Below are 12,096 nucleotides of genomic sequence, written 5' to 3'. Positions count from 1 at the left end.
TTATTGTCTTATTCACATCTACTCTCGTTCCGATCTTCTCACCAAGTGATCTGCCGCTCTCAGCAACCACTCAATCAACCCCCATTCTCAGCCAGTCGCTCTCTCATGCTCTCTTTTGAGAGAGCGTCACATCTCAATTAGAGTGGCCAGAGCATACTTAACCTAACTGGCCTGCTACAACTCGGCCGTCCTGACTTTGAGATAGCCCTCTATCTCTGCTTAGAATTATAACTTAACTATTATTTACAATTTGATTTTCATTTACAATTCAATTCTTAGTTTACTATTTTAATTACAGTTTTAACCAATGTCTTATATTATTTGCACTCCAAACACCTTGATATGGATTGCGAGACAACTGAAACCCATCAATATCTTTAAGCAAATATCTGTCATTTTTTAAAACTTTTTCAATTACATAAGGACCTTTATTTTTTGGAATGAGTTTTCTCGAAGCTCCTACAGTGCTATCAAAATTCTTTACCATAACATAATCTCCTTCTTTATATTCTGTAGCAGTTTTCTTTTTTGCATTATAATATTTTTCATTCTTTATTTGAGATTTTCTTTGTTCCTCTTCTGCTTCTTTTCTAACATCTTCTAAAGTTTTTCTAATATTTCCTACCTCATTTTCGTCTTCTAATCTTTCTTTTAGATTATCCAAAACTTCTCCTTTCTGTCTTATCCCAAATAATGTTTCACTAGGACACTGCTTAGTACTATTATGAATCGTATTATTCATTGCATACTCTACTTTTTCCATAACTCTATCCCAATGTAATCCATTTTCCGGTTCTGTCAATTTTGCTATCATAGGTCCTAGACTTCTATTGATTCGTTCAACTTGGCCATTAGCCTGCGGCGAGCCCGTCGCTATTTTTATGTGTTTTACGTTACTTTTTTCCATAAACTCTGCAAAATCAGACGATGTAAAACAACTGCCTCGATCTGATACTATGCATCTAGGTATACTATAAGCTCGAAAATAATCTGTTAATGCATTTATCACCTCTTTTGTATTTGTCGTTTTTGTTGTGTACAACCTAACAAACTTTGTAAATGCATCTACGACCACAAATATATGCTTTTTTGATCTGCTACTATCTACCGGCCCATAATGATCTATATGAATGATCTCAAAAGGTTTGTTGCCTTTTGGTATGCTATGTAAATGTCCATCTCCTCTACCTACCTTCGGAGCATACGCTATACACTTTAAGCAATTTTGAATGTGTTCCACGACTTTATCTTTCATGCGTGGAAACCAATAGCTCTTCCCAATAACTTCTAACATTTTATCTCTCCCAATATGACCCATTTCATCATGATACTTGTATAGCACATGTTCCTCCATTCGATTCGGTACGTAAAACAATAATCTGTTGTCGTTGCTTTTCCTATAGATCACACCATTTCTCATTTCATATAACTTATGCTCGCTACTTTCTAACATTTTCCTAATTTCCTGAACCTTGACATCTTTTGATTGACAAATTACTAAATTTGTTTCGAATGTATTTGCCTCCACTATCATAATATTGTTGCATCTACTCAATGCATCTACATGTTGCATTTGTCTGCCTGCTCTGTGCTTTATCTTCTTAACGCGTATATTATAGCTAAAGTCTCCAATTCAAAACTGTGATACTTCGCTTCCGTTGCAGTTGATCTCTTCGAAAAATAGAAAATAGGATGTAACTTGCTGTCATCTTTTTTCTGAAGAAGCACAGCCCCAAATCCTAAGGCACTTGCATCACAATGAAGTTCAACATCATCTCTGTAATCATATAAAGCTAACACTGGCGCTTCCATTAACTTTGCCTTTAAAAGCGAAAAACAATTCAACTCTTCTTCTTCAAACCTAAAAAGCCTATCCTTTCTCAATAAATCATATAATGGTTTCGCTAATATAGAAAAATTCTTAATGAATCGTCGAAAATACGAACAAAGACCCAAAAAGCTTTGAACTGCTTGCACCTTGCCTGGGATCGGAAAATTTTGTATAGCTTCTAGCCCCTTGCTATCAGCCTTAATCCCATCTTTTGAAATTAGAAAACCTAAATATTTGACCTTGTCTTGTAAAAATTTGCATTTATCCATTCTCAATTCTAACTTGTTTTCTACTAACCTTCTAAATACTTCTTTTACAACATCTAAATGTTCTTCTAAACTTTTGCTTGCAACTAAAATGTCGTCCATGTATATGATTACCTTCTTTTCTCTTATCATGTCCGAAAATATGTCATTGACGAATCTCTGGAATACCTGTGGGGCTGTTTTAAGACCCATGGGCATCCGTAGAAACGCAAACTGCCCTAACGGGGTGGTAAACGACGTATATTTCACTGACTCTTCGTTGACAAATACATGAAAGTAACCATTCTTAAGATCCAATTTTGTAAATACTGATTTTCCCACTAAGCTATCCAAAAGGTCATCAATTAATGGTATCGGATAATTGTCCTTAGCCATTATTTTGTTCAATTTTCTAAAAGCTATACAAAGTCTAAGTTCACCCGACTTCTTCTTCACTAATACGATAGGAGAAGCATACTCCGATTTACTAGGTTGAATAATCCCATCTCTAATATATTCGTCTAACATTTTTGACAATGCTTCCTTCTCACTATATGACAGTCTTCTTGGTGCGCAGCTAAATGGTTTTGAGTTTTCTAACACTATTTTCATTTCGCATTTTATTTTCGGAACTTCCGGTCGCTTGACTTGAACATAATGCGTCTCTAACATCTTGATAAACGTTTCACAATCCTTATAGTTTATTTGCTCACCAATATTATAAAGTTTTTCTTCCTCACAGTTTTCTAAAATGTTTATATCCATCATTTCCCTATCAAAATTTTCATCCAACACACCTTGATGTTCCTCACCTAACCCTTTTGTACCTAAAGTTTGTTCCCGTATAACATCTGTACCTAAATTATTATCTTCTAAACATTCACCTAAGCTTTTACCTAAACCATTTTATCCTAATTTTGTACCTAAAATGTTCTCATCTAAACTTTTACCTAAATTATTTTCTCCTAAATTTGTACCTAAAATGTCCTTATCTAAACTTGTACCTAAAAGATTCTCTCCTAAACTTGTATCTTAAATGTTCTCACCTAAAATTGTTTCTAAATCTTTTTGATCCAAATCTGTACTGAAACTACCTTTATCTAAATTTTTGTCTACTAAAATTTCACTTTCTAAATTTTCGCCATCTAATACTCTATCCAATTCATAAGGGTCCTTAGTATTGTCATTCACTAAGCTAATGTTTGTATCACGACCGACTTGGGTTTTACATTCCTCGATTGTAATCATTTTTAAGGTTTCTAAATTAATTTCTAATTTACAAGCTTTCATAAAATCTCTCCCCAGCATAATATTACAGAGCATAGATTCGCTAGCCACAACAAATAATTTAAACCAAATCTTTATTTCATTTTTTAATACAAAGCATAATATTTTTCCATAGCTTTTCAATAAGCTTTTGTTTAATCCGAAATAACTTTCTCTAAGAGGTTCTAACTTAATGTTTGTTGGTATACAAGAACGTTTTATGAGCGAAACTGGGCTTCCCGAATCTATTTGGCACTCTGTAATAATAGGCTGGTTCGTATTTTTCACACAAAAATTTTTGAATACTCTTACATAATTGTTTTCCACCTCCTTATTCTGGGGACATACAGCAATACGGTGATCCTCTGCGCCACAGCCATAACACGAACCAGGCTCTCGCTTTGGCTTGGTGCACTCCCACTTCCAGTGCCCCTTGCCGTTGCAGTTGAAGCATCGAGTTTCGTTGTTCGTCGAAACCGCCTTTGCCGCCGACGCCTTCGCCTTAATTGACGCCCTTGCTGGCAGCTTGATGTCCGCAAACGCTCGCAACATTCTCCTCGGGGCATCAAAACATTGCATTTTAGCCTGCATTCGAAGACTTGGTAATGGAATGCCCTCTACAAGTCCATCCACCAGCTCATCCTCTTCCATTGCCACATCCCGAGCCAATCTGCACTTCTCCTCGAAGTACATCGCAAATTGTTCGTCCGGCGACCAGACGCGTGCCTCAAACTTGCGCCTTAATGCCGCTTTTGACTCAGTGCTCCCAAAAGCTAGCTTTAATTCTTCGATGAGCTCGTCCATTGGCTTCGCCAACCGTCCGGTCTCAGCATGCAGCCATTGTAGGGAATCTCCCTTGAGCTTGATAATCAACAGAATTCGCCGCTGCATGTGCGTTAATCTATGAAGGGCCGAAATACTGTCCCACTGGTCAATCCACGATCGCACACACACCTTGCTGCCGAAGTCCATTAGCATTTCTCTGGCCATGTTAAAACCCGGTGTTGCGAAACTGTCTGTTGCTATTTCGCCATCTCGCTGTACGTCGCCTCTGCCGTCTCCTCTGCCGTCTCCTCTGCCGTCGCCTCTGCCGTCGCCTCGTTGCGAGTTCTGGAAACTTCTGGTAGGTAGCTGATCAAAGTTCTCAGAACTGTTGTTGTTGGCGTCGTTGTTTCGTCGCCCGCCACTGTCGCCAACTCTAACGCCTAGCTGTCCTTCCTTCTCGGAACCATGCCGAATTCGAGCATTTTCGTCTCTTTCATTCCCGCCGTCTTCGGTGCTCTGGCTGCCGCCGACATTGGCGCCGATCTGGCGATTCAAATTCGCCAGAATTTTTCTCGCATTGGCAGTTTCTCCAAGAGTTTCTTTGGCGATCTCCAGCTCACCGTCGATTTCCACGTCCGTGTCACCTAACTTTTCCATCTCCACACACTCTTTCGGATCACTGCCTCGAATCCCAATCGGGACCTTGGCTAGCCTTGCGAACAGCTCCGCTTTTGTGCCCTTTGTGGGCAAATTTAACCGCTCCAACCACCGTTTTAATTGCACAACCGTTATATCCGCTATGTTCAAATCCATTATTTTATTTTATTTTTCCAAATGATGAGAAAAAATTTTGATTCTGATCCCACTTCTGAAGTTTGTAGCCGTCTTTTAGTAAACACTTCTTATTCTTCTCGTCTCTTACTAATATTTTCTTTATTATTTAATCTGAAACTTTTTATACTTGGTTTTATCTTTTTTTCACTCTTGTCTCTTTTTTACACTTATTGTCTTATTCACATCTACTCTCGTTCCGATCTTCTCACCAAGTGATCTGCCGCTCTCAGCAACCACTCAATCAACCCCCATTCTCAGCCAGTCGCTCTCTCATGCTCTCTTTTGAGAGAGCGTCACATCTCAATTAGAGTGGCCAGAGCATACTTAACCTAACTGGCCTGCTACACTAAGTCAGCAAAATGAAATGAATACACAAATATTTTAATCTGTGTTTAAAAAAAACCTTGTAGCCACATTAATTTCTAATAACAGGGAAAAAATAGTGTTTTGAGGAGGGCATTAATTTATGCCACCTATTAAGCGAATTGATTTAGCGAGGGGTTTGTTTTGTGTTGGCGTAAAATTAGTTATGTTTTAATTGTGTGCTTGTGTGTGGTTTGGTTACAAAGTTTTGTGTGTTTTTAGTTTCAACGTAAGTGAGCGAATGAAACGAGAGAATAGATAAACCAAACAGAAGAGCTGCGGCGGAAGAGCTTTCATGCCGGCTTATGAGGTGGAAATCTTCTGCTGCAGCTGATCGCTTGTTTACAAATAATGATTTAAAACATTTAATATTAAATCTGCTGCTTCTGCTCCCGACATGCTCCCCCCGCTGGATGCGGCACGCTGCCAGATGAGGTGGTGTCCAGGGGTAGAACAGCTATTTTGCCAACAGCCCTTTTTATTAGGCCAGTGGCTGTTCGAATGACAGCGACACGGGCCACACCGTCAGCTCCATGGATAATGCTCTCCACTCTGCCAAGACGCCATTGAAGCGGAGGGATGTTGTCCTCCTTGAGCACCACAATGCTATGCGGTAGGATGTTGGGCCTTGATGCACGCCATTTCCCACGCTCTTGTAAAAGCGAGAGGTAGCTGGTACTCCACTTCCGCCAGATGATTTGCTGAATTTGGCAAACTCGTTGCCAGCGGCTCAGCCGATCGATGCTGAGGTGCGTGATGTCGGGCTCCTCGATTGTGGCGAAAGAAGACCCAATCAAAAAGTGACCAGGTGTAAGGACATCCAAATCGTTAGGGTTTTCTGAAATTGGACAGAGCGGTCGAGACTTAAGCATCGCTGAAATTTCATAAACTAAAGTGCGAAGCTCATTGAATGAGAGAATAGTGTTGCCAACGACCCGATGAAAATGATATTTTGCAGATTTGACGGCAGCCTCCCATAGGCCGCCGAAATGAGGCGAACGAGGTGGAATAAATTGCCATTTGATCCCGATGGAAACGAAGGCCTGCTGAAGATCGCTGTTTTGAGGGTCGGCGAGAAACAGTTGCCTCAGTTCCAGCAGCTCGTTTTTGGCTCCAACGAAGTTTGTAGCGTTATCGGACCATATTGTGCCAGGCTTGCCCCTTAGGCTTATGAAGCGCTTGAGGGCAGCGATGAATGAAGCCGCAGACAAATCCTCCACCAGTTCCAAATGGCAGGCTTTAGTGGCGAAGCAAACAAATATTGCGATATAGCATTTGACGGGTGGCCGGTTTCTGACTTCAGACTTGGAGTAGAAAGGACCACAGAAATCGATTCCCACTGTGACAAATGGTCGACTTGGCTGCACGCGGTTGGATGGCAAGGGGGCCATGATGTGCTCAGCTAATTTGGGCTTTAATCGAAAGCAGCGAATGCATTTGTTGATAGTGGCGGCGACTATTTTTCGACCACCAATTGGCCAAAACCTTTGCCGTAAGGCCGCCAATAAGCTCTGCGGGCCTGAGTGAAGAAATTTCAAATGATAGTGAGCTATGATTGCTGACGTGACTGGATGATCCTTGGGAAGCAAAATTGGGTGTTTTGCATCATAATCCAATAATGAATTCTGCAGCCGACCGCCAACTCGAATAAGTCCCGATTCATCGCAGATTGGATGCAGCGAGTACAGCTTGCTTTTTGAGGAAATCTGCCTTTCGGATTGCAGGGCCTTATACTCCTCAGCAAAGTTGATGAGCTGGATTCCCTTGATGAGCAGATGCGTGCCTCCCTTGATGTCGTCTACTGTAAGAGGTCCTCGCCGTCGTGGCTCATCCTTGGCTTTTAGCATTAGGAACCGATGTATGTAGCCAAAGACTCGCTGCAGCTTTCCAAAACAATTTTGAAACTTGCAGCCATACGAAATATCCTGGCTTTGCGTCAGCACCAGCGCGAGGCGGCGGCGTTCAGGCACATCTACTAGAGTAGGCGTATGAGGCGGCCAGCAAGCTTCGTCTGTCCGCAGGAATGGTGGGCCCTCACGCCACAGCGTCGAATCCAAAAGTTCGAGCGGAGTACATCCTCTGGATAATATGTCAGCCGGGTTGTAGTGGGTCGATATATGATGCCAAGCCATATCCTTGGTCCTTTCTTGAATCTGCGCGATTCTGTTGGAGACAAAAATGTTAAAGTCTGATGGGGCCTGGCGAATCCAAGAGAGCACAATTGTTGAGTCAGACCAACAATGATATGTGCAAGGCTGAGAAATGGCATTAGCGATGTTGTGGATGAGTTCGGATAGCAATAGAGCTGCGCATAATTCAAGTTTGGGTATGGTTATTGTTTTAAGCGGCGAGACTCTAGACTTGGAGCAAAGCAAATGTGATGAGTAGGTGCCCCCTGCTTCGGAGCGCACATAAATACAGGCACCATATGCCGCCAAGCTTGCATCACAGAATCCATGAATTTCCAAAGATGAGTCAGATTGCATGATGAAACGAGGAAATTTTAAATGGCTGACTGCCGAGATTTGCGCGGAGTGTTCCAACCATAAGGAATGCAAAGATTGTGGCAAAGTCTCATCCCAGTCGAGCTTATCTTTCCACAGGATTTGCAGGAATATTTTGAGCCTGGTTATAATGGGCGCTATAAGACCTAGGGGATCGTAGAATTTGGCTACGGCTGATAAAATAGACCGCTTGGTAGCTGGCTTGTCTGCTACATTTCCAGAGAATCCAAAAAGCAAATTATCGGAACTTGTATCCCAGTATAGGCCAAGGGTTTTGGCGACGTCAGTCCCATCACTGAATTTGAACATTTTCTCGCGATCAGCCTCAAGTTCTCCTTCAAGCGCTGCCGGCTCATTGGAGCACCATTTCCGAATTGGAAATAGGCCTTTTGCAAGTAACGATTTAACCTGCTGCCGGATATAAACGACCTCCTCGATCGAGTCGCCTCCAGAAATAAGGTCGTCAACATAAAAGTCCCTACGCACGATCTTGGCTGCCACAGGAAAATCCTTCTCCTCATCATAGGAGAGCTGCTGCATAGCACGAATTGCTAGGAATGCAGCAGGCTTAGTGCCATAGGTGACGGTGTCCAGGGTGTATATTTTAATTTCTTCGCTTGGACTATCACGCCAGAGGATGCATTGGAGCAGATTATCAGGTTCGGAGACACGCACACAGCGATACATTTTGCAGATGTCGCCGCATAGTGCCACTTTAAAGAATCTGAACCGAACCAAAGTGCTGAAGATTTTAGGCTGAATGGAGGGACCAGCAAAGAGCAACTCGTTTAAAGAGTATCCAGACGAAGACTTGGCAGAACCATCGAAGACTACCCTGAGCTTGGTAGTCGAGCTGTCCAATTTGTGAACGCAGTGGTGGGGCAAATAATATTGCGGCAAAGCTGACTGCTTGCAAGAGAGCGACATATGGCCTAAATCGATATACTCCTTTATAAAGGCAATATATTGAGCCTTGAGATTAGGATTTCTAGCCAATTTGGATTCCAATGATTTGAATCGCTGCGAAGCACGATGGTATGAATCTCCTAGCATATCGAGACTAGTCTTTGCGGGCAATCGAACTGAATATTAGCCTGACTCAAGCCGAGAATAAGATTGAGCAAATAAATTCTCGCACAAGGCATCCTCATCAGTTGGAGCAGATGACGATCCACAATAGCTGTCAATTTCCCAAAACCGTTTGACAAGGTCCGGCAACGATTCAGGTTCCAATTGTACATCGTGCTCAACTGACAATGCGGGAAGAGAAGAGTGTTTATGGGCCGGCGAAGATATGCCACCGGATACTACCCAACCCAATCTAGTTTTTTGCAAGGAGGGAAGGTGATCGGCCAGCCGTATCTGCCCAACGCAAAGCAGGTCGAAGAAGATTCCAGCTCCTATAAGAATGTCAATCCTTTGACTTTTATGAAAGAGCGGATCGGCGAGGAATAAATTGCTGGGGATGTTCCATTCGGAAGAGTTTAGGTCGAAATGCGGCTGATAATTTGTGATGGTGCTAGTCATTATTGCAGCGAATGATGTTCGGTAACCTTTGTTACGAGATTGTACAATAATATCTACCGCCTTATCAGCCATGAGTGAAGACTCTCCTATACCTGAGATGCATGTATTTGAGCGACGAGCTGACAGTTGCAATTGATGAGCGAGTCGAGAAGTAATGAAATTAATTTGCGATGCAGAGTCGAGCAAGGCTCTGCAGGGCACCATTATGCCGGAACGATTTCGGACATATATGATGGCAGTGGCAAGAAGCACATAATCAGATTGATGATCTACCGAGGCTTTAGGTGGGGGTGAATTTGGCGAAGCAGAAATGAGCGAGGCACTATTTTGAGGAGCAGAAGTGGATGTGGGCTGCGAGGGTGATGAGGCAGGATTTGACTCCAAATGTAGCAATGTATGATGCTTAGAGCGACAATGCCTGCAGTTCCCAGCTTTGCACTGCTGCATGCTGTGGCCTTTACGCAGGCAATTTAGGCAAAGATGTAGCCTTTTTGCTTCTTTGTAGCGTAGTGTGGGACTCAAGGCAATAAATTGTGGACATTTCGAAATAAAGTGATCCTTAGAATCACACAAAATACATAATGAGGTGTAGGATGATGCGGTGCAAGCGTTTTGGACATTTTTATTTATAGTTTTTCCCACCTGGTTGCTAGGTGTGTGGGTTACCATAGCATTTTCAATGTTTTCCATCATCCGACATCTCTTCTCCAAAAAGGCAGCCATATCCGTCCATTTTAGCAGCTTATTGGTAGGCAATCCCTCTTCCCACTTCTCCTGGGTATTCTGATCCAGTTTGGAGGACACCAGGGATATGAGCATTCCATCCGCAATCTCCTGGGTGGTTGCCATTGTGTTAAGGGCTCGCAGATGAGAGTTGATGCCGTCGCTCAATTGCCGCAAACTCCTTGCCGACCCTTTCACCACACTAGAAAGCCTGAAAATAGATCGTATGTGCCCCTGAAAATGCAAAAGTTTGTTATCAAACCTAGCAGTCAATAGGTCGACTGCCTTCTCATAATTGGCCTCTGTTGGCTCCAGCGAGCGAATTGTGTCTAACGCGGGGCCATCCAAACAGGAGCGTAGATGCTGGAATTTTTCCAAATTGGTCAGGTCCTCGTTGTTGCCGATGACTGTAGTGTACATAGCGTAGAAATCTGGCCAGTCCATATAAGCGCCTCCAAATCGTGGCAGCTTAAACTCAGGCAGCCTAGTGGCCCGGACACCAGCCCTGGAGGTTGAAGCCTGCTCGATGTTGAAATTTGGGAGTGCAGTCGAATTTATCACTGACACTCGGCGGAGTTTTGCTAGTTCGCGAGATATTTTGGATTTCACCGCACAATAAATGTTTAGGAATTTTGCACGCACATCACTAGCCAGCTCTAGTAGATTGAGCCTTTCGACAGCTGTTTGAGACTTATCAAAATTATCTTGCATTTTTTCAATAAGCTCAAGCCTGACTTGAAGGTCGGCCTCGTCAAAATGAGACGCCTCTTCTGAACCGAAAAAGTCATTTAAAGCCACTAGCTGTCGAAAAACCGAGTCCGCTTTGGCTTTATAAAAGTCAAAATCACTATTGGCCCCGGATGGGCACGCAGTTACCGAATCATTCTCTGCCATTTTATTTTCAAAAAGAGTATTCAAATGTCACCTTGGGTTTGCGACCGATGCAGCTGTACCAAACGCAGAGAATAGAGAACGAAAGAATAGCGGAGCCAAGCTTGGCGTTCACTGACCGCGAGCTAACGGTTCTATCGGACCACCAAAACCAACAGCACAAACACAATTTGCACGAAAAGTATATAAAAGGGCTGCAACTATATGCTAGTGCACAAATATATAAAGAGATGCTATGTACTCGAATGTACCGATAAAGTTCAATAGCGATGCAACGATATGCAATTGTATTGTGTGAGCATACGAACTATATATAAGCACTTTTCACCTTTTATTTTAACGAAAACGATTTTTTACGCGATCACGTCGGGGTCACCAAATGTTTTGAGGAGGGCATTAATTTATGCCACCTATTAAGCGAATTGATTTAGCGAGGGGTTTGTTTTGTGTTGGCGTAAAATTAGTTATGTTTTAATTTGTGTGTGCTTGTGTGTGGTTTGGTTACAAAGTTTTGTGTGTTTTTAGTTTCAACGTAAGTGAGCGAATGAAACGAGAGAATAGATAAACCAAACAGAAGAGCTGCGGCGGAAGAGCTTTCATGCCGGCTTATGAGGTGGAAAGCTTCTGCCGCAGCTGATCGCTTGTTTACAAATAATGATTTAAAACATTTAATATTAAATCTGCTGCTTCTGCTCCGGACAAATAGCAAAAGCTATATTAAAAGATTTTATTCTGAAGCACGGTCCAATGAAGACATTCATTACGGACTTGGGAACAGAATATAAAAATTCAATAATTGAGGATTTATGTAAAAATTAAGATATCAAAAACATAAATTCGACTGCACATCATTATCAGAACACTTAACGAGCCTGCACGGGCTAGTTCGTCTGCTTTCTCATTTCCCGGGATCTCGCTGTGTCCCGGTTACTTGTACAACATTTTTATCAGCAAGTCTATTAAGGGCCTTCTTGCATTCTGCAACTGTCCGTGAGTTTGGCTATCCGAGTAGATCCGCACTCTGGGGTCCCTGAGGGCCCGCTTTAAGGAGCATCTCAGCATCTCCTTCTCGTCCTTCGTCGACTGTTTTTGGGGTTTATCCTCTCCCAGGAGTTCTGAAGCTCGGTTTGAAGTATTCATTTATGAT

At 42.5% G+C, this 12,096-nt stretch overlaps 3 protein-coding genes across 3 annotated transcripts in view; all 3 read right to left on the bottom strand.

Annotated features, from left to right (window-relative positions):
• Window positions 1–12,096, bottom strand: part of LOC110185378 (uncharacterized) — a 348,293-nt gene that overhangs the window by 197,654 nt on the left and 138,543 nt on the right. The gene's annotated exons all lie outside the window — the stretch shown is intronic.
• Window positions 3,588–4,233, bottom strand: LOC147642671 (uncharacterized). The gene is made up of 2 exons (XM_086839435.1): window positions 3,655–4,233; window positions 3,588–3,599 (listed from the first exon to the last, which is right to left on the bottom strand). Exons 1-2 carry the CDS (start codon window positions 4,231–4,233, stop codon window positions 3,588–3,590), a joined length of 591 nt encoding a protein of 196 aa, XP_086695561.1.
• LOC110179879 (uncharacterized) lies at window positions 5,962–11,727 on the bottom strand. Its single transcript, XM_086839424.1, has 2 exons — window positions 9,978–11,727; window positions 5,962–6,142 (listed from the first exon to the last, which is right to left on the bottom strand). The coding sequence occupies exons 1-2, from the start codon at window positions 10,950–10,952 to the stop codon at window positions 6,098–6,100; spliced, it is 1,020 nt and encodes a 339-aa protein (XP_086695550.1). The 5' UTR covers window positions 10,953–11,727; the 3' UTR covers window positions 5,962–6,097.

Source organism: Drosophila serrata, unplaced genomic scaffold (genome assembly GCF_035046125.1).
Source record: "Drosophila serrata isolate PLE 108 unplaced genomic scaffold, ASM3504612v1 contig_373, whole genome shotgun sequence".
Taxonomy (NCBI): domain Eukaryota; kingdom Metazoa; phylum Arthropoda; class Insecta; order Diptera; family Drosophilidae; genus Drosophila; species Drosophila serrata.
The sequence above is the reverse complement of the archived record's forward strand: the minus strand, read 5'-3'. Positions and strand labels throughout refer to the sequence as shown.

Bases quoted from the DNA above. Each gene is read 5' to 3' on its own strand.
- LOC110179879 (XM_086839424.1), bottom strand. From the start codon at position 10,952: ATGGCAGAGAATGATTCGGTAACTGCGTGCCCATCCGGGGCCAATAGT. The intron at 6,143-9,977 runs GTGGGAAAAACT...GTCCAATTTCAG, and splicing joins CCCACACACCTAGCAACCAG to AAAACCCTAACGATTTGGAT.
- LOC147642671 (XM_086839435.1), bottom strand. From the start codon at position 4,233: ATGCAGCGGCGAATTCTGTTGATTATCAAGCTCAAGGGAGATTCCCTA.